The 24282-nt window shown below is 20.9% G+C and overlaps 8 protein-coding genes across 8 annotated transcripts; 5 read left to right on the plus strand and 3 right to left on the minus strand. All coding sequences in view use genetic code 6, as the record gives it.

Annotated features, from left to right (window-relative positions):
* Window positions 1–861: 861 nt before the first annotated feature.
* TTHERM_00399480 (kinase domain protein) lies at window positions 862–3848 on the plus strand (the record flags this gene model as incomplete). Its single annotated transcript, XM_001014020.3, has 14 exons — window positions 862–900; window positions 963–1012; window positions 1178–1261; window positions 1404–1493; window positions 1548–1637; window positions 1694–1783; window positions 1982–2065; window positions 2276–2365; window positions 2427–2516; window positions 2623–2712; window positions 2858–2947; window positions 3000–3089; window positions 3542–3631; window positions 3758–3848. 14 exons carry the CDS (start codon window positions 862–864, stop codon window positions 3846–3848), a joined length of 1158 nt encoding a protein of 385 aa, XP_001014020.3.
* Window positions 3849–5053: 1205 nt separating this feature from the next.
* On the plus strand, window positions 5054–9642 carry TTHERM_00399490 (Serine/Threonine kinase domain protein; the record flags this gene model as incomplete). Its single annotated transcript, XM_001014021.2, has 4 exons — window positions 5054–5239; window positions 5423–5707; window positions 6366–6473; window positions 6544–9642. 4 exons carry the CDS (start codon window positions 5054–5056, stop codon window positions 9640–9642), a joined length of 3678 nt encoding a protein of 1225 aa, XP_001014021.2.
* Window positions 9643–10485: 843 nt separating this feature from the next.
* TTHERM_000399517 (transmembrane protein, putative) lies at window positions 10486–11694 on the minus strand (the record flags this gene model as incomplete). The annotated part of the gene is made up of 1 exon (XM_012797210.1): window positions 10486–11694. One exon carries the CDS (start codon window positions 11692–11694, stop codon window positions 10486–10488), a length of 1209 nt encoding a protein of 402 aa, XP_012652664.1.
* Window positions 11695–13379: 1685 nt separating this feature from the next.
* Window positions 13380–15786, minus strand: TTHERM_000399518 (AMP-binding enzyme family protein). Its single transcript, XM_012797211.1, has 3 exons — window positions 14029–15786; window positions 13674–13903; window positions 13380–13603 (listed from the first exon to the last, which is right to left on the minus strand). Exons 1-3 carry the CDS (start codon window positions 15729–15731, stop codon window positions 13437–13439), a joined length of 2100 nt encoding a protein of 699 aa, XP_012652665.1. The 5' UTR covers window positions 15732–15786; the 3' UTR covers window positions 13380–13436.
* A 461-nt stretch (window positions 15787–16247) lies between these two features.
* TTHERM_000399519 (hypothetical protein) lies at window positions 16248–16928 on the plus strand (the record flags this gene model as incomplete). The annotated part of the gene is made up of 4 exons (XM_012797212.1): window positions 16248–16274; window positions 16459–16514; window positions 16586–16712; window positions 16794–16928. The coding sequence occupies 4 exons, from the start codon at window positions 16248–16250 to the stop codon at window positions 16926–16928; spliced, it is 345 nt and encodes a 114-aa protein (XP_012652666.1).
* Window positions 16929–17131: 203 nt separating this feature from the next.
* TTHERM_00399520 (eukaryotic aspartyl protease) lies at window positions 17132–18071 on the plus strand (the record flags this gene model as incomplete). Its single annotated transcript, XM_001014024.2, has 3 exons — window positions 17132–17546; window positions 17855–17878; window positions 18043–18071. 3 exons carry the CDS (start codon window positions 17132–17134, stop codon window positions 18069–18071), a joined length of 468 nt encoding a protein of 155 aa, XP_001014024.2.
* Window positions 18072–18290: 219 nt separating this feature from the next.
* On the minus strand, window positions 18291–20592 carry TTHERM_00399530 (AMP-binding enzyme family protein; the record flags this gene model as incomplete). Its single annotated transcript, XM_001014025.2, has 3 exons — window positions 18291–18457; window positions 18517–18758; window positions 18890–20592. The coding sequence occupies 3 exons, from the start codon at window positions 20590–20592 to the stop codon at window positions 18291–18293; spliced, it is 2112 nt and encodes a 703-aa protein (XP_001014025.2).
* A 1394-nt stretch (window positions 20593–21986) lies between these two features.
* TTHERM_00399540 (hypothetical protein) lies at window positions 21987–24002 on the plus strand. The gene is made up of 10 exons (XM_001014026.2): window positions 21987–22189; window positions 22250–22333; window positions 22409–22591; window positions 22671–22757; window positions 22827–22916; window positions 22976–23068; window positions 23116–23205; window positions 23262–23351; window positions 23415–23504; window positions 23564–24002. Exons 1-10 carry the CDS (start codon window positions 22077–22079, stop codon window positions 23742–23744), a joined length of 1101 nt encoding a protein of 366 aa, XP_001014026.2. The 5' UTR covers window positions 21987–22076; the 3' UTR covers window positions 23745–24002.
* The last annotated feature ends 280 nt before the right edge of the window (window positions 24003–24282 follow it).

Genomic DNA, 24282 nt, shown 5'->3' on the forward strand with positions numbered 1-24282 from the left:
TAGTTGTTATCAAAATTTAAATCTAATTTTATCTTTTTTATGAAAATATTTGATGCATCATTGTAGAAAATATATTATAAATTATAATTTAATCAGTATTAAATAACATTCATTACAATAAAAACAATTTCTAAAATATATAGCTATCATTCTCCTATCAATTCAAATTAAATCAATTAATTTATCATATAAAAATTTTCAATGCATATGTTTTAAAATGAAATAGTTAGATATTTATCAACAAACATAAATTTTTTATTTGAGATAAAGATTTAGTTACAACTTAGCATGAGTAAAAACAGAAAAAAATTAAAAAACTAATAACTTAATAAAGTATTTACTATAAATTCTATACCCCTCCTAATAAATTTAAAATTATAGTTAATAGAGCAAAACCAAATAGAAAACTTAATTTCTACTTATTTATAAATGCATCAAGAACTTAATTAGGCCAAAACATAATTTAAAAATAAATAATATTAATTAAATTATTAAATTTTATATTGAAATTAATATCAGTTTTGTTAAATATTTTTTATTATTAGTAGATCTTAACAATTAATAGATATTAAAAGGTATTAAACATTTTTTTTGAGTTCAACGCTATTAAAAACAATTGAAATTTTAAAAAAAGAATAGAATTTTTTCAAGGTTCCTTTTTTTCTATATAAATAAAATAAATACTTAATTAATTAATATAAAATACAATATATAATCAAGATGAATTTATCTAGTAATTAAAAACAAAATTAAATAATAAAAGAATTAAAATTTTTTAAATATTTCGAACATTTCATAAATTCAATTTTAATTAGGAAATAATTAAAAATATTAATCCTAAAATTAAATATTAAATAAAAAATGTACGGCGATATATAATTCTTTTCAACAGTAGATGATGTAAATTCAATATTTTAAATTGATAGTTTCCTTTGATAATAATAATTGTTATCTATAAAAAGTTTTTAAAATCTAACCTAGCAGAGCTTAAGAGCATACATTTAGGCTTATCGTAAATTATTAATTTGATTTTATACTCCTTTTTAAATACCTAAAATTTCATAGATTTTACCACATTGCAAAACATTAATACTTTTTAAAATATTATTTAATTTTTAAAAAAACTTATAATCAAATATTTTATTCTAATAAATTAATAAAACTATTTTATAAAAAGCTTGCTAAATTAATAACATTTATATGATCTACAACAAGGTCTAAAGAAACTTGAAAACATTAATGTACTTTAGATAAAAATAGAGTAAATATAAAAATAAAAATATTACAAAAAAATGTTATAACTTAGAAATTATTAATTTATTATTCAACTAAATTATTAAAATGATTAATTAATTACATGTTTTTTTGATGGTTAATTTATTTATTAATTTTAACTTATTTAGAATAGATGAAAAATAAATTAAAGATCTTAATAGTATTCCTTCAGCTTTGGTCTAATTACAGAATCTTAAAGTTCTTATAATAGATCTATCGTTGGTTAATTAATTTTAAATAGTTTAAATAAAACATTTGAATTTTAAATATAGATATTGCTTTTTGGGTGATGATTCAATCTGTTAACTTGGTTCTATTTTAGCTAAACTACCAAATCTTACTACTCTCAAACTTACTTTAAGGTAAATAATTATATAAAAATTTTAGAAGTAATATTTTATGGATTTTATACAAAAAGATAAAACGACCTTTGTTAAAATGGTGCTTTTCGTTTGTTGTTTGCTTTAGCAAACAGCTCAACTATTTCTGACTTGTTCGTAGATTTATAGTAAAATTATTTTTTAATGCTTATTTCAATTATTTAAAATATATTTATTTACTAATTGACAATCAAAGAAAATATTTCTAATTTATAGAAATGAAAATTAATAATTAAAAAATAAATGAAAAATAATAAAGTTATCAATCATAAAGGAAAATATTTATGGATTAAATTAAATTAAAATAATTATCATAAAATTAAAAGAAATAATTAAATTCAAGAAAAGTAAGCTTTTATTGCTGCTTCTACAAAATGTCTAAATTTAACTTCATTAGAATATGACTTAAGGTAATCAATTTTTTTCTTAATTGTAAACTTAAATTAAATATTTCAAAAAATTTTTAAATTATTTTTAATGTTAATCAAAATTATTAAAAATTATTTGAATTTGAGAATAATCAAAGTATATTTAAATTAAATTCAACTATCTACAAAAATAAATTATACAAAAAATTAATAAAATAAATTTTTAATTTAATTTTATTATAAAACAACAAGTTATTGTATGATTACTGACGAACTTTTTGAGAATTTATATTCTACCTTAAGGTGTTTTCCAAACTTATAAAAACTCATTCTAGGTTTAGAGTAGATTGATAAATAATTATTTTAAATATTAGTTCTTTTAATATTACACTATAAAATATAGTAAAAATAATTTCAGCTACAAGGAAATTTAAAGATTAGCTATTAATTTATCAGAATTCACTAATCTTACAAGTCTTACACTTTATCTTTTGTAAAAACTTTTAAAAATAGCTTTTTATTTGCTAACCTAATCATATAAATAAAAATAAGCAATTTAAATACTCATTTATTTCATATTTATTTTATATTAATAACAGATATAACGAATTGAGAGCAGAAGGTGTCTGTGCTTTGGGATAAGCTTTGAAAAAGTGCAAAAGTTTAAAATACTTATTACTTGAAATTAGGTAATTATATTACTTATTTATTTATTAATTTATTTTAATTAATTAATTTTTATAAATTTAAAAAATTAATACTATCATATTTGTTTTATTTTTATAAAATTTAATTTAATTATTTATATATTTATCTATTTTGAAACAAATAAAGTTTCAATGATATTGGCGATTAAGATATAACTGACTTAGGCTCTTCTTTATCAAATTTTGAAAATTTAAATCATCTCAAACTTTGCCTCGAGTATAATTAATTTTTATAAAATATTTGCTTAAAATAAATAAATTTTTAAAAGATCAAATAGCATGAAAGGCGAGAATATGTCTTAAATAGTTTCTATTTTAGTAAACTCTCCTAGAATAACTACTTTAGAGCTATTTTTAGAGTAAATAAATTCTTTTTATAATTTATAGAAGTATTTTCTAATCGAATATTTAAATACTTTATTTTCTGTAAGTTGAGGTGCAAAAAATATAAACAAAATAAAATTTGAGAGCCTTAATTCTCAACTCAATAAAAAATTTTATGAAATTTATAATTATAGTTAAAACTACTTTAATATCTGATATATATAAGTAGTGTACAGATAAAGCTATGCAAATTATATTACTCATTTCTTTAATATTTTTTATTTTCAAAAATTAATTAAATATTAAAATTATAAGAGTACATTTAATTAATAATTTATTAAATTTAAAAAAAACAATTAAGCTAAAAGAACTAGAAAATATTTAAAAAAAACTTATTTGAAATATAAATAAAGTCATTATCTTTATAAAATAAAAAAAATATTAATAAAAAAGTAAATTTATATAAATGTTTGTTTATATTTTAAAGTAAAAATTAGATTGGAGATGAAGGTTCATATACAATAGGAATAATTTTGAAAAAATCAGAGAATTTACGAGTCTTAACTTTTTATTCTATGTAAACAAAGATATTTTATTTCACTTAAATTTGTTTATTTTGTAAAATGAATAGATTAAATATTTTTTAATATTTGATTTTTATTGATTAAAATCTTAATTATTGAATTATTAATTAAATTAAAAGAGAAAATTAGATTTGTCCTTTACAAAAAAAGCTTTTCAAATAAATGCTTTATAAAATAAAAAGAGTTGTTAAAATAGAAATGTTTGTTTGATTCTTGAATTCTCAGAAAAATTTTTAATCTTGTAATTACTATGTGAATCATTATCCTTTTATATGAAATATTTTATGTTTTAATGTGAATATTAGATACCATATTTAAATAAATCACTGTAATAATAAAATAATTAATATTTGATTTAATAATAAAAAAAATATTTTGTTTAAATTATCATTTTTTAATTACTTAAAAATCAGCCAGAAAAAAGCTTAAGTTAATTTAATATCATTGAAATTCTAAAATAAAATTCTCAAAAATATTTGCTTTTAATTTGGAATTAATTATATTTAATTAGTAATTTATATCCTATTTATTTAATTTAATTGAGCAATTGTGTATTTAGATGTTTAAAATTAAACATTTTAAGTGCATAAAATGTATTAATAATAAAAATTATAAATTAAATAAATAAATATTATAAAAAAACTTGGTATCTTTAATCTAATAGTGAGTTACAGCAACAAAAAACTTAGAATTTAATTATAAATAAAAAGAAGGATAAGATAAAATGTGAATAGCAATATAAAATAATGCAATTTAGAGGGTTAAATATAAATTAATATTTTATAAATAGAGAACAATTACTATTTTTATTTATGATAAATATTATGTGTGATTCTTTATTATTTAAATTTCAGTTAAGATAAATTGTAATCAAACTCAAATCAATCGTTCTAAGATGAGCTAAGTAATAAATAATATCATTATTTAATATTAAAATTATTAAGCTGGCTTCTTTACATGTAAAAAGTGTAATTTTAAGGAAAGGTTGTTAAATTTTTTTTTCTTTAGACCTAGACTGAACTAGAGATTTTGCCTGTAAATAGACTTTCTTGTTCTTAATAAATTTTTATGTATTTAATATAAATTATTTCATATATAATAACAAACAAATTAAAAATAAGATTATATATTTATAAACATATAAACGAATATATTTTTACAAATTGATTTTGAATATAAAGAAATTAAGGTAATTGTTTGTTTGTTTCACTAGCAAGTTAATAAAAAGAGGAAAGAAAAAAAAAACACAACAAACAAACAAAATAAATATTATAACAATTAACATTAAAGAATAATAGAAAATAGTTAAATCTTTCAAAGGATAATCAATACAACACAGACATCATTTTTTAATCTCAAAAACTAGGATTATCTGATATTCATTAAATTAGAGATTTAATTATCAAAGCTGTAAGATGAAGAAGCAAAACTTTGAGAATTATAAGCTAGACCTTGCTAACAACAAGAAATTCAGCAGCATTACAGAGTTTGAATTCATAAAAGATCCTAAAAAAAATAAGACATAATTAGGAGTTGGCAGTTTTGGTGAGGTTAAGTTAGCAATTCATAAAAAAAGTGGAACTAAATTCGCAATAAAAATTGTAATTTGAAAATACTTTGATTATTATACAGTGAATCTTAGATTTGGAGGTTAATTTTTCTAGATTTATCTTAAATGAAACCAAAGATCTAGCGAGTTGATCAATCATATCAAGATTACATATATACAATCAATATTATTTTGAAAGCAATATGAAATATTTTAAAATTTAAATATAATATAGATGAATTTAAAGAACATGAATAGCTTTTAGGAAATATAAGGGATAGAAAGAGAAGTAAGAGTGCACAGTCTTTTAAAGCACCCAAATATCATTGAATATCATGATAGTTTTTAAGAAAATGAATTTGTTTTTATAGTGCTAGATTATGCAAGCAATGGAAATCTATACTCATTGCTTTACAAAAAAAGGAGCTTTAGTGAAAAAGAAGCTTATAAATATTTTTCTTAAACATGTGAAGCAATTAAATACTTGCATTCAATAAACATCGTACATAGAGATTTGAAGGTAAATTAGATTTCAAAATTATCTCAAGATAGATGGTTTGCTTTTAATATGAATCATACTCAAATCAATTCGTTATAATTAAATATTAGCAATCAAGTATATAAAAACATCAATCATAAAGAAAAATAAATTAACTTGCATATTAATTAATTATTTTTAAAAAGATATACAAACAATCAAGCGAATTGACAAACATAAATACAAACAAACAAACACTTCTAATTAATTAAAGGCTTTACATTTGAATTTTCAAATTATCAATTTAATCAATAAAAACTTGATAAAACTTTGGCAGTTTTTAACTTAGTCCATCTTAGAATTTAAAAATATTCACCGTTTGATAAATAAATGTTCATTAAAATTATTCTATTTTACTTTTTTAAATTTTAAATTGATTAAATATAAATAAGCAATATATATTAGCTAAAAAGCAAAATATAAATTAATAATCACTGAATATAAATAAATTAATCTCATATTTTGAAATATAAAATTATTTTGGCACAATTTTTATTTAATTTTTGATAGATATTCTGAAATAATTCAAAATTTATTCAATTAGTAAGTTGGCAAATTCTAGATATTATTAATTAGAAGCAAGTTTAAATTTTTCAAAATTTATTTTTTTATATTTTAAATTATAATAACTATTAAAAAGCCTGAAAACATTTTATTAGATGATGAGTTCAACATTAAAGTTTGCGATTTTGGATGGTGCACTGAAGACATAGAAAACCCAAGAAATACATTTTGTGGAACTTATGAAGTAAATTAATTAATTGTTTTATTGAAATTAGAATTAGAATTAAATTGCTTTTTTATGTATTTGATAAAAGTATATGGCTCCAGAAATTGTTTTCAGATAGCCTTATGATTATAGAATTGATATTTGGGCTCTTGGAGTACTAATTTATGAGCTATTGCATGGTTGCGCTCCATTTAAAGGAAAAACATTTAAGGAAATTCAAAGAAAAATAGAAAAGGGTGATGTTTAGTTTTCAGATTAAATTAGTGATCTATCTAAATAGTTAATATGCAAAGTACTCCAAGCAAATCCTTCTAGAAGAATCTCTATTGAGGATATTATGTCTCATGCCTGGATGCATAAGATGAGAGTAATTGAAAAAGATGAAAGAAGGTTAATTGATTAAAGTAAATCAACAACGAATTTATCAAAACCTCAAATCACAGTAAATAACGCTTAAAATACTCCTAAGGTTGAAGAAAATGATCAGCCTAAAACTAAGGAAATGCAGTAAATATAAAAAAAACCAGATAACCGCAGTCAAAGCCCTATTAACATAAATCAAAAATCTAGTAACAAAAATTTGTTGAACAATAATGAAACTAAGATAAATGAAAAAGAAAATATTTCTCAGATTCCCTATAACTCTATTTGCAATGCAGAATTATCTGATAAAAAGAAAAATAATACACCAAATAAAACTACTGCTGCTATACCAAAAAAAGAAAATGAAAATATGTCAAATTAGAAAAAGCTTTTCTCTAATTAAAAATAGACTGCTCAGAGCATAGAATTCCATAAAACTATCATGACTGAACCTCAATCTGAATTTTAATTGTATTAAAAGGATGCTTAGTCTGCTTAAAAAATATTTTAGCAAAGCGAATTTAATTAAATGGATAAATAAACTGAATAGTTCCCTCTTTAACAGTAACAATTAGAACTAAAAAAGACAAGAAATGTAAAAAGCACTACACCTACTCATTTATCTTCTCAGTAGAGTGCTGAGAACATGTTTAAGAATCTCGACTAAAAGGAAGTTAATCAAATAAATTCTATAGCTAAGAGGTAACAAGAATAAATGAAATTAGCTAATAATTACCTAACATAACAAACACATCAATAATAAAACGAAGCATAAGAATTAAAGATGAATGTAAATACAGAAACTGCTTATAGCAAGGAAATAGATGAAAATTCGATAAAAAATTCTTAAAAAACAATCAACACATCTCGTTTTATAAATAAGCATGGGAGTATTCATGGTAATAGCCTCCACTAGCCATAATCAAGTATAACTAGCAGCATATAAAGTGGTTAAAATTCTAATTATTTTATGCCTTCTAAGGGAATTAACATTTCTTAGATGCTTTAACAAAATAATTTTTTCAACTAAACTGATGAAATTAAATTTTAATTAGAAGCTTAGCACAATAGCTAAAGCTGTACTAAAACAGAAGGTAACTAGTATATATAAAACAGGAACAATAATCCAAATACATCTATAACTTAAGAAGAGCCTTGCTTTTCTCTTTTCGGCTGTCTTGGACCTTCCCACGTTTCTACAACTCAAAGAAACAGAGATAATAGCTCATCTAACTAGAAGCTTTAAATTAAAAATCTATTCAGCAATTAAACTCATTCTCATAATCAATCAACTAACTCAGCTTACTCTACATTTACTAATCAAGCCGAAAATCGTCCAAGAATCAATAGTACTAATATGGTATCTAATCATAGCTTCTTAAAGCAATAATCTGTAAGCCCTATAAATTATTAATCTTCAGTATCTACATCATAATAATATGGAACTGCTAATTAAAATCAAGCAGATAAAAATACTTTTTCAACTTAACGCTCATCGAATTCCTTGACAAATAAAGTTACAAACTATTCTTTCTTAAATTAACAACAAAATAATAACGGTAGCTTTTCAAATAATGCTAAAATTAGTGGTAGCTATCTCTAATAAATGTAGTAATAGCAGTCTAAATAGCCTTTAGGAGATAAAACTAATTTACCAGTCTCAGCAATTCCTACAAAATAAATTAATTTACAAGATGAAAGGAAAAATATCCAAAAACAATAGTCTGGAATTAACAGCAGTAGTGGAAAATAGGATACTTAGTAATCATAATTATCTTCTGCCAGTAAAAATAATAACAGTTATCTCTAAAACCAGTACTTTAATAAAGAGCGTTCTCTAACTTAAGATTGTTAAACCCTTTAAAATCAATTTTGCCAAGGTTAAAATAACTAAAATAATCAAAGCTTTTTGTCAAATTAAATTAAGATCAACTAACAAATTTCATCAAATAACAGCAACAGCATTTCATATTCTAATAGTAAGTTAGAAAAATCTCAAGGAATGTCTATAAACGACGTTAGTCGTAGTAATAGAACTGGCCAAAGATCACGTACATTGATATTTGAGGAGATAAATACAGAAAAAACAAAAAGTGTGATTGAATCAATGGAACAAATGCTTTCTTTTGTAAGAAACGCTCTTCCATTTGTTTCTTCTTCATCTTCATGTTAAAATGAATATAATAATAATCAAATCAATGTAAATTTATCAAATAATTAAAACCCATTTGCCAACTTCTAAGATATTTATAATCAAAACGATATTAGCTGCAATGCAAACATTAGCATTCTATAAAACACATCTATTTAAAAAATGAGCTCACAAGATTCTTCTACTACTCCCACAAATGGTAATTAAAGTAAATAATCCGCAAGTTCTAAACAAATAATTAACATAAATAATCTTAAATCCTAGCGCATAGAATAATAATCAAATACTAATGATTAATAATTCAGACAACAACAGTAAAAAAGTAATAGCAATAATAATACAAACTGCAATTTCAATAATAATATAAATTACAATTAAAATAGAGGTAAATAAAAAATATTTGAAAGCAAACATGTCAATAATTCTTCTTCTTTTCACTCAAACCATACCCCTATGTAATCTATTTCCAACTTAAATAATGTTGGTGTTAATAATTACTTCACATAAAAGCCCTCTCCAATCTAAAGCTAGTAAAATATGCCTTCAAATACACAATTAAGCAAACACTAATCATAAAATTAAAATGATTATCATCCTTCCAATAACAAATTTGCTCCAAACCAAAATAGCCTCAACAATAACAACAATTAAGCTTGTTTATATTTTTAATGAATAACATATATAACAAAATAAATGTATTGCAAATAAGTAAGTAAGTAAATAAGTAAGTCACTACATATAATTAATGAATTAAAAGCATTTCTATGATTTTATAGATTAAATGTATATACTCATTATGTATTATTTTATTAAGAAGATTTATTAAAATAAAATTAAACTCAAAAAACAGCATTATTTTAAATTTATTTAAATCTCTCATTTTAATAACACGAGTCAATTTTTTATAAATTAAACTCTATTATAGGAAATAAATTATAGTCTACCTTCAATTTGTATTACCCAGAGTATCAAAATATAAATAATTAATATTTAATTTCTATTTGACAATTTCTTTTTACCTTTTTTATAAGTTTTGTCCACTATAGCAAAACTCATATTATATAAATTTAACAATATATAATTGCTTTTAAAGGACTAAAATTTAATTGTATGTAATAAACTTTCATAGTAATTCATATATTAGTTAGTAACTATCTCTCAAAATGTAAAATTGAACATAATATTCTTATGAATTTTTTTGAAAAGTTTATTTCTTTCAAAATTATTCCTTATTATATTTTAGATTATTTATTATCATGTCCTTTATAGATTTTAGTGAGTTAAATAATTAAAATATTTCTATAAAACGAGCTTATATAAAATTAATAAATTATATGTATCCTTGAGGTAGTTTAAAAAGTTTTATTAAAAATTTTTAATATAAAATAATTATAAATATAAATTTATTACAAAAATGTTTATTATTTATTTATTTACTTATTACTAATATTATAATTTTATACATACATTAATTTTTTAGCCAAATGATAAATAAGCATTTTACATTATTCTTTATCAAAATCTGAAGCAAATATTTGTCTTGTGAAGAAAAAAAGATATTAGAAGGAAAAAAAGATAAAATAGTATGTTATAGAAAAGTCCATTCATTGAATCACTAGAAAAGAAGCCTATTTTGTCAACTATTTTTAAGGTTAGGTTATACTTAAGAAAAAGACATTCTATTAAGCACCTGACCCCAAATAGAAACAAACCATTTTTACCAAACCAAATAAAAGGATAAGAAATTTTTGTAAAAATAGGATATTTTTTATGAGATAAATCAACAGTAGTGAATAAAATGAGCAAAACTATTCCTGATAATCCACAGCAAAACATAGTAAAATTTTATGAGTAAACTGGAGGTATAAAAGCCCATTGTATATAGGTTATAAGGCCTATAAAACCTAATATTAAGCTAAATATCATCCATTAAATGAGCACTCTTTTGACATTTTTATATCCAAATGCCTTGAGAACACTTCCATAACTGTAACCTACATATACAATTAATATTATATTCAGAATGGAAAATAATCCATCTTCATCATACGTTGTATACTACATATGATTAGAGCTTAATAAGCTTTAATCTAGATAACTTAATCCGTTGCACTAGGGTAACTTAACGTTAACGTGAGGACAATCTATAGTTTTACCTTTAACTGTTGTAGTAATACCAAGAGAGGCAAGAGAAAAGATTATTACTATAAAATACTAAACTTTTTTGTCTGCATATAGATGCAAGATCAACATAAAAAAATTTATTATTATCACTCTCTAAAAAAATCCCATCATCCTATATTGGCTGTAGTCAAATCCGCAAATGATTGAGTTTATGAAGAATCCAAAAAAAAGTAAGGAAAAAAACTTGATGAGGAGACTTCCCCATAGTGTTAGTGTTCTTTTATGTTTTTAATTGATGGACATTTATATGTTAAATCCAATCCAAAACATGTAAAGAGGTTCTAAATAATCAGCAAGGTGCCAACATCCACTAAAACTAGATCTAGTAAAAGTTTCTGGTAGCTAAATATTATGATTTTGAATATTTCCTAGATAATCTCCAGTAAACTGTAAACAAATCATCATTAAAGAAATTAATAAACCATGATACATCTAAATACAATTCAATTTATTCTCTTCTCTAACATGCTTAAAAAATGGTTCTTCAATATTATCTTAACCTTGCTCTGTATTAGTATTATTATTAAAAATTGAAAACATCTTTTTGAAAATATTTTAAAGATTTTTTCTAAAAAATCAGCTTTAATTTAGCTTTATTTCTCTCAAAAAGATTTGCTAAAATAATTTCTATTTATTGATTAATTTATGTAAATATATATGCCTTTTAATTTTATGTTGCTAATTATAAGCTATTTGTCTTTTAGGATTTGTGTTTCTACTACTTTTAATCAATTCTTTTTTATTTTTTAATACAGAAATAAATAATGAATGCACCTAAATAAGTAATTAATTGTAAACTCCATTAAATTAATTGACATTTTATTGTATATACTTCATTATAGTGAATTAAATGGTATTTAAATTAGATGAGATTGTTAAAAATGATGCTTTTTCTACATACTATTTAATTTGAGTAACTAATCGGTCATTCATCACTGATCGAATTACTTAAATTTTTCGAAATTTCTAAAAATAAGTATTTAAATTTTTATTAATTAGTTCTATTTGTTTGTAATACTCTATTAGTATTTTATTTTATTAATATAGATTTTTTTATTTAATAAATAAAAGAAATCTCATTTTGTGAAATGCCAAAATTCTTGTTTGATTATAAATTAAAAAGCTAAGTGATACTATTTATAGTTTTTAATAAAAATTTTTAGTATTTAGAAACAAATGAAGACTGAAAAATAAACTTAAAGTTGTATAAAGCAGTTCCTCTATAATAAAGACGAACTCACCCCTAATTTTTTTTTCCCATTTTTGTTAGTAATATTTAAAGTTTTTTTAGTTTTTGGCTAAAAAAGGTGGCTAACTTTTGAGGAATTGCTTTATTTAAGAATTAAAATTCGATTTATTAATAAGATTTTTATATACTTACCAAAATTATGATATTTATTTTCAAAAATAACCATAAATATATTTATATTTTAGGTTAAATTATTCAATTATAAAATATTTTAAAATAAAGTACATCATATCCTATTATATTAATAATTTTAAATATTTTCTTCCTACTTTCATCATTTATTTAGTACTAATCTTTTTGATTTAAGACACTTGCTCTTTACTTTCAATTATTCTGATTTATAGATTTTTCTTTATCTTTTAATATGAATTAATGTAAATTACAATTAAAAAGTTTCAAGAATAATATTTTTAAGTTAAAAATAATATTTTAAATCAATAAATAAAATTAGAATTAAAAAGAAAAGTAAATGAATTAGTTAAAATTGTTTTAAATTAATTTATATTTTAATGAATATCAAATTATATAACAAATAAATTATTTTTACCTAAGATTAAACCTCAAATTTAAGAAATTAGTGCAGTTTACTAAATCAGAACACAAGCTTAATGACCAACTACACAAATTTAATTTCGAATTTTAAATATTGAAGAAAATGTTTAAAATTAAATAGTTAGTTAGAAGGAAAAAACGAAGAAAAAATATAAAATAATAAAGTAATGAATTAATAATAAATCAAAGCATAAGTTGAAAATGAATAAATGAATGAGTAAAATTAAGAAAGAAAAAATACACATACAAGATAAAAATGAAAAATATATATATAAAATAGCATATGTTATTTTTATATACTTATTGTTAGTTACAGAGTATGGATTTGTGGATATAAAGTATTCTGATATTTATTTTTGTTTCTTATTTTACTACTTTAAATTTTCAAGTTCTTAAGATAGATAGATAGATAGATAGATAGATAGATAGATAGATAGATAGATAGATAAAAAGATAGAAGTAACAATTATTTACGGTATTATCAGTTTGACTAATTAAGTATTATAGAAGATAGTATTCTATAATCAATTACATCTAGATTTTAACTGTTTTCACATCTTGATAAGAAGAGTTTAATTTATTCTAATTGCAACTCTTTTGATTAGAATATTTTAAATTACTCTTAAATGTGATTTAAATTAATTTCATCTAGTTAAAATAAAAATTAATAAATTTTAAGCCTTTAATTAGATAAATAGAAGAATACCTGATAATTTACTCGCCGATATGTTACACTAATTTGGCTTTATTGATTCAATTGTTATTCCTGTAAGATTTAAAGCAGCAAGCTATTCTTTACTTAATAAAATCATCACAGCTTTTTTTAAAAATAATATTTCCTTGAAAAACTTAAAGAAATCTAAACTATCATCAATCGACTTCTCTAATTAGTCTTAAGGATCTTGATCAAATCCTACAGATTTTAAAAACTCCTTACGCTTGAATAATCTATTGAATAGTTTAAAGTAATAAATATTATATATATTTATTCTATAAACTTAAAAGTAATTGATAAAATTTTAAGCTTTGCTTGACAAATTAAAGTTTATTGAAAATTAAGTAAAGAATTTTACCTATTTGAAAATAGAATTTTCTCAAGTCTCTGCTAGATAGAGATATTATTTAAAATTTTAAAATTTTAGTCTGATTGCCTTTTAATAAGATTAATATTTTTAAACTAGCTTTTTTAAATACCAGGTTGATTTAGTTAGTTAACCTTCTTAAAAATGCAAAAATTTTTTTGAGTTGCAGATTGATCCTTAATTATAATATTGTTAGATCCTTTCTGTAAGACATTTAGATTTGATTTTTATTGAGAGAATGATTCATTTTTTTAAACATTTGGGACAAAAACTCTCAATTTTTTTTCTAACTTTATGGAATTCTAAAATGTCTCTACCCTATTTAATTTGAGGTTTTATTATTTATCCTAAATTTTTGATTCAAAAATTTCATTTGGCTGTTCTTATTCATACTCTTCTTTAATAAAGTCATTTTCTATTTTTTCACTTTTACTAGTCAATAATTACTGAAATACAATTTAACTAGATTTTGGTGTCAAACTCTATGGTAAAATATTATGTTGACTTTCTTATTCTTATTCTAATTCAGTTTAAGTTTGTTAATTTTCATGAATTTAATTCATTTATTATTCTTAAATTGGTTCATTAAAATTAACAATATTGTTACAATTTATGACTTTTAAATATGTACCTAAAAAAAAGTTTTGTAATAATATAAAAAAAATATCTCTTCGAATAAAACTTTGTGCCATTTTTCTACAAAAATACCCTAAAAGTAGAAGCAAAGCTAAAACACTATTACAAAGAGCTAAAACTTGAGTAAATATTGGGTATTAAATATTATAGTAAATAATGCTCTCATCTAATCTAAATGTCATTTGAGATAACATTTTATTACTGCTATTTTTAATTAATTCTGAACGAGAATAAGTATATGTTTAATGATTAAACGAATTTAAAAAAGAATAAATTTCTTTTTATTAAATTAAAAATCCTTTCTTAACTTAAGTAATTGCTTTTTAAATTTGTAATTCTTCATAAATAAATTGATTTTTCATAAACGGACTTTATATCAGCTTATATTGATCTTAAACAACCTATGAAGATGTGTTAAAATAAGAAGTTTATATCTTATAAAAAAAGCCATAACTTAAATCAAATTAGTCTATTGATTATTAGTCTGCACAATTATCTGGAACAGTAGTTTTGTATTAATCAGTATCTTAGCAATTATATGTGATTAGCGTTAAGTATGAAAATAATTTACTAAAGTCTGCTAAATTAGTTAACTTAAGATCAGGATTTTAACTAAAATCTAAGCAGTAAAAGCCTTTTAATTGTGGATTTTAACATTTTACTATATTCAAAGGTATAATTTGAAATTTATTATTATTTGAGGATATATAATAACTCAAAAGTACTTTATATGTTTTATTTTACTCTTCTTCTAATTCTATTAAAGTTTTACCTTATAAGAGTGAATAATAACCAAATGCAAACATATCACTATTTAATTACACATCAATCCCATCAGATACTATACCTTGCTATCTAACATTAGGTTCCATTTATCCATCAAAGTAGAGGTATGATTAATAAAAGAAGTAAATGCCAGTTAAAATAACAATTATGATTGTTAAAATAGAACCAAAAATAGTTCTTTTTTTTAAGTATTATTTACTTGCATTAAATTAAATGGATTCAGAGAATATGTCTAAATTCTTAAAAAACTCCAATACCTTTATTTTTAGCATTTATTTCTACTTTTCTTTCTCAAATTTTTGTTTCAAATAATCAATTTAATTTACCAATTTTTTGAATAAAATTATGATTATATATCTCTTTAAATAGCAAAATCACTAAAATTAAATAATAAATATAGTAAATAAAAAGAATGGAAAATAATATATTTTCACAACAGAATATTAATTAGTTTGATAAAACTCTGCATTTAAATAGCAAAATTTATTTATGTAAATTTGATGATTGAGAAAGTTTTGTAACACATAATAATTGTTTTCAAAATAAAAAATTTATTTTTTAAATGGTCAATTAATCATGAATTAGATATTATTGAAAAGTTCTTTATATAAAAACAAAGCCAGTGTTTTTTAAATTTAAAAAATTAATAAGATTAAAAAAATGATTAAATAAATTAAAATAATAAGATAATTTCCATTTGTATATAAAACGAATTAATTTACTTTTATTCTTCTCAAAATTCATGTTCAAAATTTGTTTAATAAATTGAATGTTTTTATTATAGCCAAATGTCTAATTTAAATCTAGTGGTTTGGGTATTAATGAGTTTAAAATTAAATAAAAATATATTTGAAAATGTTAGTTCTAAGCCATTTTTTTTTTAATTCATTTTAATTTATTTTTATTTATGTATTTTTTTTAATTAAATATTCATTAGTATAACCTATCAAAAATTAAAAGGCATTTAACTCTATAATATATATACAAATATTACAATAGATTTTTAATTTTTAGCCAGATATTCGTTCATAATTACAGTCTAAAACCCTCATTAGGTAAATACTAATCAATGATTAATAAAATTTATCATAAAATAATTTTTAATAAAAAGGAAATGAATAAAAAGATTATTGTCTTATTATTGCTAGTTGCCCTTTGAGCTGCCTAAACCATGGAAAGTGGCCTCCACGTTCCCATTATTAAGAGAGCTAAAACTGAAATCCAAAAAAAGAATCTCCTTCTTAGACTTAAGGGTATTTATGACAATATAATATTTTTCAATAAACAAACTTTAATTATATCAATTAATAATTTTAATTTTTTATTTAAAATAGATTTTCGGAATACGTGCTAATTCTTATTCTGAAGTTAAGGTCTAAAATTATGCTGATTTACAATATTTCGGTTAAGTTTAAATTGTTAGCCCTTGCTTAAATATTCACTGTTGTCTTAGATATGGTTTCTTCTGATTTATGTGTTTCAGTAACTGAAATTCTTTAATATACAATTTATTAATATAAATTAAAGGCATTTTAATTTATAAAATATTAAAAATTTTCACTTATGTTGACACTGTAAGTCCTTCTCCATTTAATAAATAACTAATGAAACCTTTTCTTTTGGAGATTTGATTGCTAAGAAAGTCTTATTTGCTAATTCTCATTAACTCTCTATGAATTTCTAATCCTCCTAATTTGATGGTATCTTAGTTCCCGCTTTCAAATAGCTTTCCAACTTTCACAATTTAACTATTTTCGATTAATTGGTTGCTCAAGTTTTGGTTGCTTAAGAAGTTTTCTCATTCTACTTCTGTGACAAGGAAAACAGTGATGATTATGAATTGTTTTTGGGTGGTATCGATTTTTCGTACTACTCCACTGCTTACAAGTACTATCATATTTTCTCTAAACTTGGTACGTTATCGCTACTAAACCTCAAGCTCAACATTGCTATTGGTAATAGTAGTAGTTTCTTTATTTATGGAATCTCTGTTGTTTTAAATCTGATCATTAAGTTATTCCCTTCTAAAATTGACTGCACTCAAATCAACACTTACTTAAAATCTAATTAAAAAATACCACTAAAATGTAATTATTTTTTATTTTTTTAATAAGTTTAAATAATGTTGTTCTCTATATTTCTTCCAAATAAATTTATTTTTTTAAAAAAAACAAGTAGCTTTTATAAATTAATTCTTCATAATTAATTATTGTAGCTTTGTTTTTGGTTTAAAATAAATAATTGATTTGATCAATACATAAGTTTATTATACTTTAAATTAGAAATTTATTCTTTAATTTCTTTAAAATATTTTTTTTATCTTAATAATTTTTAAGAATATTAAAATTAAAGCTTTAATTCTTAAACTATAAATATATAATATATAAATAAAAAGCAGATATGTCATCGCTTTCATCAAGTAGAATAAATTTATTAATTTAAGGTAGTTAAACAATTTTTGAAATAGAAGAAAATCATATCAATTTAATGCAATAAAACAATCTTATAAAAATAGCTGAATATTAACATTAATTATAGCTTCATTATTTGCTTTAATTAAATTTATTTTATTTATTACAAAAGATGATTTCTTTAAACAAATTAAAAAGTGAATAATCAATCATACACAATAAATAACAAGTATATACTTAAAAAAAAAACTTATTATTTTTATGAATATTATATAATTTTAACTTTTATATATGGTAATTTCTCTAGAATTCTTTCAATATTAGCAACAATAAATCATCGTGACTAAATCTGATAGATAGATAGATAGATAGATAGAAATAAAGAAAGAAAGATAGAAATAACAAGTATTTACGGTATTATCAGTTTGACTAATTAAGTATTATAGATGATAGTATTCTATAATCAATTACATCTAGATTCTGTCTGTTTTCACATCTTGATAAGAAGAATTTAATTTATTCTAATTGTAACTCTTTTGATTAGAATATTTTAAATTACTCTTAGAGGTGATTTAGATTAATTTCATCTAGTTAAATATAAAGATTAATAAATTTTAAGCCTTTAATTAAATAAATAGAAGAATACCTGATAATTTGCTCGCCGATATGTTACCCTAATTTGGCTTTATTGATTCAATTGCTATTCCTGCAAGATTTAAAGCAGCAAGCTATTCTTTACTTAATAAAATCATCACAGCTTTTTTTAAAAATAATATTTCCTTGTAAAACTTAAAAAAATCTAAACTATCATCAATCGATTTCTCTAATTAGTCTTAAGCATCTTGATCAAATCCTACAGATTTTAAAAACTCCTTACGCTTGAATAATCTATTAAATAGTTTAAAGTAATACATATATATTTAATATATTTATTAAATAAATTTAAAAATAATTGATACAATTTTAAAACTTTGCTTGCCAAAATTAAAGTTAATTGAAAATTAAGTAAAGAATTTTACCTATTTGAAAATAGAATTTTCTCAAGTCTCTGCTAGATAGAGATATTATTTAAAATTTTTAAATTTTCGTCTGTTTGCCTTTTAATAAGATTAATATTTTTAATCTAGCTTTTTTAAATACCAGGTTGATTTAGTTAGTTAACCTTCTTAAAAATTCTATAATTTTTTTGAGTTGCAGATTGATCCTTAATTATTATATTGTTAGATCCTTTCTGTTAGACATTTACATTTGATTTTTATTGATAGAATGATTCATTTTTTTAAGCATTTGGGACGAAAACTCTCAATTTTTTTTCTAACTAAATGGAATTCTAAAATTTTTCTACCCTATTTAGTTTGAGGTTTTATTATTTATCCTAAGTTTTTGATTCAAAAATTTCATTTGGCTGTTCTTATTCATACTCTTCCTTAATAAAGTCATTTTCTATTTTTTCTCTATTACTAGTCAATAACTACTGAAATACAATTTAACTAGATTTTGGTGTCAAACTCTCTGGTAAAATATTATGTTAGCTTTCTTATTCTTATTCTGATTCAGTTTAAGTTTGTTAATTTTCATGAAATTAATTTATTTATTATTCTTAAACTGGTTCATTAAAATTAACAATGTTGTTACTATTGATGACTTTTAAATATGTACCTAAAAATAAGTTTTGTAATAATATAAAAAAAATATCTCTTCGAATAAAACTTTGTGCCATTTTTCTACAAAAATACCCTAAAAGTAGAAGCAAAGCTAAAACACTATTACAAAGAGCTAAAACTTGAGTAAATATTGGGTATTAAATATTATAGTAAATAATGCTCTCATCTAATTTAAATATTATTAGAGATAACATTTTATCACTTAAATTTTTAGTTAATTCTGAACGAGAATAAGTATAGGTTTAATAATTAAACGAATTTAAAAATGAATAAATTTCTTTTTATTATATTAAAAATCCTTTCTTAACTTAAGTAATTGCTTTTTAAATTTGTACTTCTTCCTAAATATATTGATTTTACATAGACGGACTTTATATCAGCTTATATTGATCTTAGACGACCTCTGAAGATGTGTTAAAATAAGAAGTTTTTATCTTATAAAAAAAACCATAACTTAAATCAACTTAGTCTATTGATTATTAGTCTGCGCAATTATCTGGAACAATAGTTTTGTATTAATCAGTATCTTAGCAATTATATGTTAGTAGATTTAAGTAAGAAAATAATTTAGTAAAATCTGCTATATTAGTTAACTTAAGATCAGGATTTTAACTAAAATCAAAGCAGTAAAAGCCTTTTAATTATGGATTTTAACATTTTACTATATTTAAAGGTATCATTTGAAATTTATTATTATTTGAGGATACATAATAACTCAAAAATACTTTATATATTTTATTTTACTCTTCTTCTAATTCCATTAAAGTTTTACCTTATAAGAGTGAATAATAACCAAATGCAAACATATCACTATTTAACTACACATCAACGTTATCAGATACTAAACTTTGTTATCTAACATTAGGTTCCATTTATCCATCAAAGTAGAGGTATGATTAATAAAAGAAGTAAATGGCAGTTAAAATAATAATTATGACGGTTAAAATAGAACCGAAAATAGTTCTTTTTTTTACTTATTATTTACTTGCATTAAATTAAATGGATTCAGAGAATATGTCTAAATTCTTAAAAAACTCCTATACTTTTATCGTTGGCATTTATTTCTACTTTTCTTTCTCAAATTTTTGTTTCAAATAATCAATCTAATTTACCAATTTTTTAAATAAAATTATGATTATATAGCTTTGTGAAATAGGAAAATCACTAAAATTAATAATACACATAATAATAAAAAAAGAATGGAGAAACAAAAATTTCACAGCAGAATATAAATTAGCTTGATAAAACTCTGCCTTATTAAATCAAAAACATTTAAATAGCAAAATTTATTTATGTAAATTTGATGATTGAGATAATTTTGTAACGCATATGATTTCCCTGTTTTCAAAATAAAAATTTTCTTTTTTAAATTTTCAATTAATCATGAATTAGAAGTTATTGAAAAGTTCTTTATAAAAAAATAAAGTCAGTATTTTTTAAATTTTAACAAATTAACCAAATTAATAAGAATTAATTATTTAAATAAATTATAAATGAAATAAGCAGATTTTTTCCATTTTTATATAAAACGAATTAATAATTTACGTTTATGTTTCTCAAAAATTAATGTTCAAATTTGTTTTAATAAATTGAATGTTTTTATTAATTTTTTTATCATTTTTAAGTTGAAATTAATTCCACTACTATAATTTTTAGTATTTTTAATATTTCTAAATGTCAAAAAATATTTTTATTGATATTAGTTTCAAAAAAAAAAAAAATAATTACTCCATTACTTCTTTTAAAGTTATTAGTTATACAATTCTAGTATAGATTTTACCTGTATAATTAATTAGTTAATTATTATGAAAAAATGAAGAAAAAATATAAAATAAGATAAAAAAGAAAAATAAATCAAATAAATATCTAATAAATAAATAACTTAAAACATCTTATTGTTTTAAATTCAAATATATTTTAAAAAATATCTAAATCTAAAACAATTAAATTGTTTTAACATAAATTAAAATTTTAAATTTGAAAGATTAATACAGTTTGAAAAGAAATATATATCAAATATAATTCTAATAAATAAGTAAATTAATTAAAAGTATTTCAAAATACTCATTAATTAATAAGAACCTATTTAATTACAACATAATTTTTTGAAAAATAATTATTAATTATTGAGTAACTAATGCTTATTTAAAAAAATCTACTTCTATAATCTTTTTAAAAAAAATTATGTTGATTAATTATTAAATAAGGTTACAAATTAGTTAATTAGATATTTTAATTTTCAAAATATTTTAGCTTTAACTTAAAAAAATTGTATAAATAAATATTTTGTTTATTTTTGCCAATTAATTATATAATCACATATGTGATTTTCATCAAGTTATAATTTTTATACGTTGAAAAATTAATATAAGCCCAACTTTTAATCTTAGCTTGCTTAAAAAAAATAATAATCAAAAATTTACATTGTTATAATTTAATTTAAATTGAATTTTTTTTTTTTCGCGTAAAAATTAGTAAATCTTTGAGATATTAAAACAAGTTAAAAGGATAAGTAATTAATTTAAGACATAAATAGCTTGAAATGATGTAAATGAATGATTGCGAAAGCAATTCATAAAAGGATATTTATTCATTTTTTAGAGAAGATGAATTAGAAAATTTGAAAGTTTTAAAGAGGGTGACTCCCATTTTTAGGTGACTATTTTAAAAAGCAAAGGCTTAATATAGATTTTGTTTTTGAATTTAATTATACAGAGTAGAAAATATCGAGTTTATACCAAATTTGTTTGAGTTCCTCAATAATCTTCCTAATCTTAAGGCAATTGTATTCATAATATTGTATAGCTATTTGACTACTTTATTAGCTTTATTTTAAGAATATAAGTGAGATAAATAATCCTAATATAATATTAGAAAAAATGTATTTGATGATCAATCAGTTTAGAGTTTATTTGTAGGTATATCCCAATTAAATGGAGATAGATTAGATAATCTAGAAATTTTAGCAGAAGGCGAAACTCTCAATTCTAATCTTCTTTAATTTACTACCTAAATGAATAAATTTCCTAATTTAACATCATTCAAAATGAACTTATTGTAAGAATTTTCTTTTACATTTCTTAAAACAGCAAGCAAGTAAGAATAAATAGCAGTAATAATATTTTAATAATTAAAGTAACAATTAGCTAGGAGTTTCAAGCAATGCTTTAGTAAATAACTTATAAAACTTTGCTCATCTAAAAAAGCTTTTCTTAAATTTCGGGTAAATATTAATTTTTTAAATATATTATTAAACAGCTGAAAAGAAATTTTATATATTTATTTGATAAAGGTTTACAGGACTTAGCTCAGTTGAAATAAAATCATTAGGTAAAGTTTTAAGAAAGCTTTGTTTTTTAGAAAAGCTAACAGTAGTGACAATGTAAATAGAAATAATTATAGGAAGTATGCATATTTAAGTCAATAAATTAATATAAAAAGAGATTCAAACTGTTAGGATATTGGTTCATGGTTTTAATTTTGCTAAGGAATTGAGTCTTTACATAATTTAAGATCTTTGTTCTTGCTTATGGAGTAAATTTATTATTTGCTAAATTTTATTTTAATAAAATAATATAAAGCCGTTCAAATATTTCGCATGAAGTAGGTGCTATGATAGCTAACTCATATAAAGAATTAGTTTAGCTGAGAAAGCTTAAATTATGGTTTAGGTAAATAAAAAAGATAGATTTATTTAATCACTAATGAAAAATTAATATCAAAAAAGATTAAATGAGATTAAGACTGACACTGCTCTTCTCTTTGTGAATGCATTTTAAAAATTAGTTAATTTACAACAATTAGATTTATAACTAGAGTAATTTTAAGAAAGTTATTTCATCCTTATTTATATACTAATTAACATTTTAATAAATAAAAGTCATAATTTGATTTTAGATAGATTAGCTTTTAAAATAGCAAGATTAATGATAGTATCTTCATACTAAACATCAACTAGCTTATTTATGGAGTATTTATACCATTTTTATTTTTTGTTTTCAATTTTTTAATCAAATGCACAATTAAAAGAGGAGAAGCAGAAGATATAGGTGGTACTACTGAAGCCACTTTAGACAAGATAGATGAAATTTTAGATAATTTTGGTTATGATATGAGAAAAAATATACTTTAATTAATCGCTTATAAAAAAAGAATTTCTGATTAAATACAAAATTCACCATGTTTATAATAACTCAGTATACTTTTTTGAATGAATAATTAATACCTTAAATATATTTATTTATATCTATGAATTTTAAGATTGCTAATTTTTATATTTCTAAGAAAAACAAACGTCTAGAATTCAGAAAATACTAATTAAAAAATATTGCCTGCATATTTAAATATTCAAATAATTTTCATCTTATAATTATGTGATTTTAATTTATCCTGATTTAAAATGGTGTTTGTTTGTTTGTTTTTTTATGTAGCATTTTTATTTTATTTTATGAATGTAAGAATTGAATACAAAAATAAATAACATTTTATAAGTGTGGATTAAAGGTAGATTTAGCAAGAGAAATAAGTAAAGAAATTTATATTAAATTTGATAGAATACGAATTTATTTTTGTAAAGTGAATAGAAAGTATAATAATGAGTGCATCTAGAAAGAAGATATTATTATAAATTGAATTATATTAAAATTATTTATGATATATTGATTGATTATTTATTTATGTATATATGCATGTATGTTTGCATGCTTTGATTTGGGCGAGTGAATGAAATTGGAGGGATATTTATTTAT

This window comes from Tetrahymena thermophila, assembly GCF_000189635.1.
Source record: "Tetrahymena thermophila SB210 genomic scaffold scf_8254666, whole genome shotgun sequence".
NCBI lineage: Eukaryota > Ciliophora > Oligohymenophorea > Hymenostomatida > Tetrahymenidae > Tetrahymena > Tetrahymena thermophila.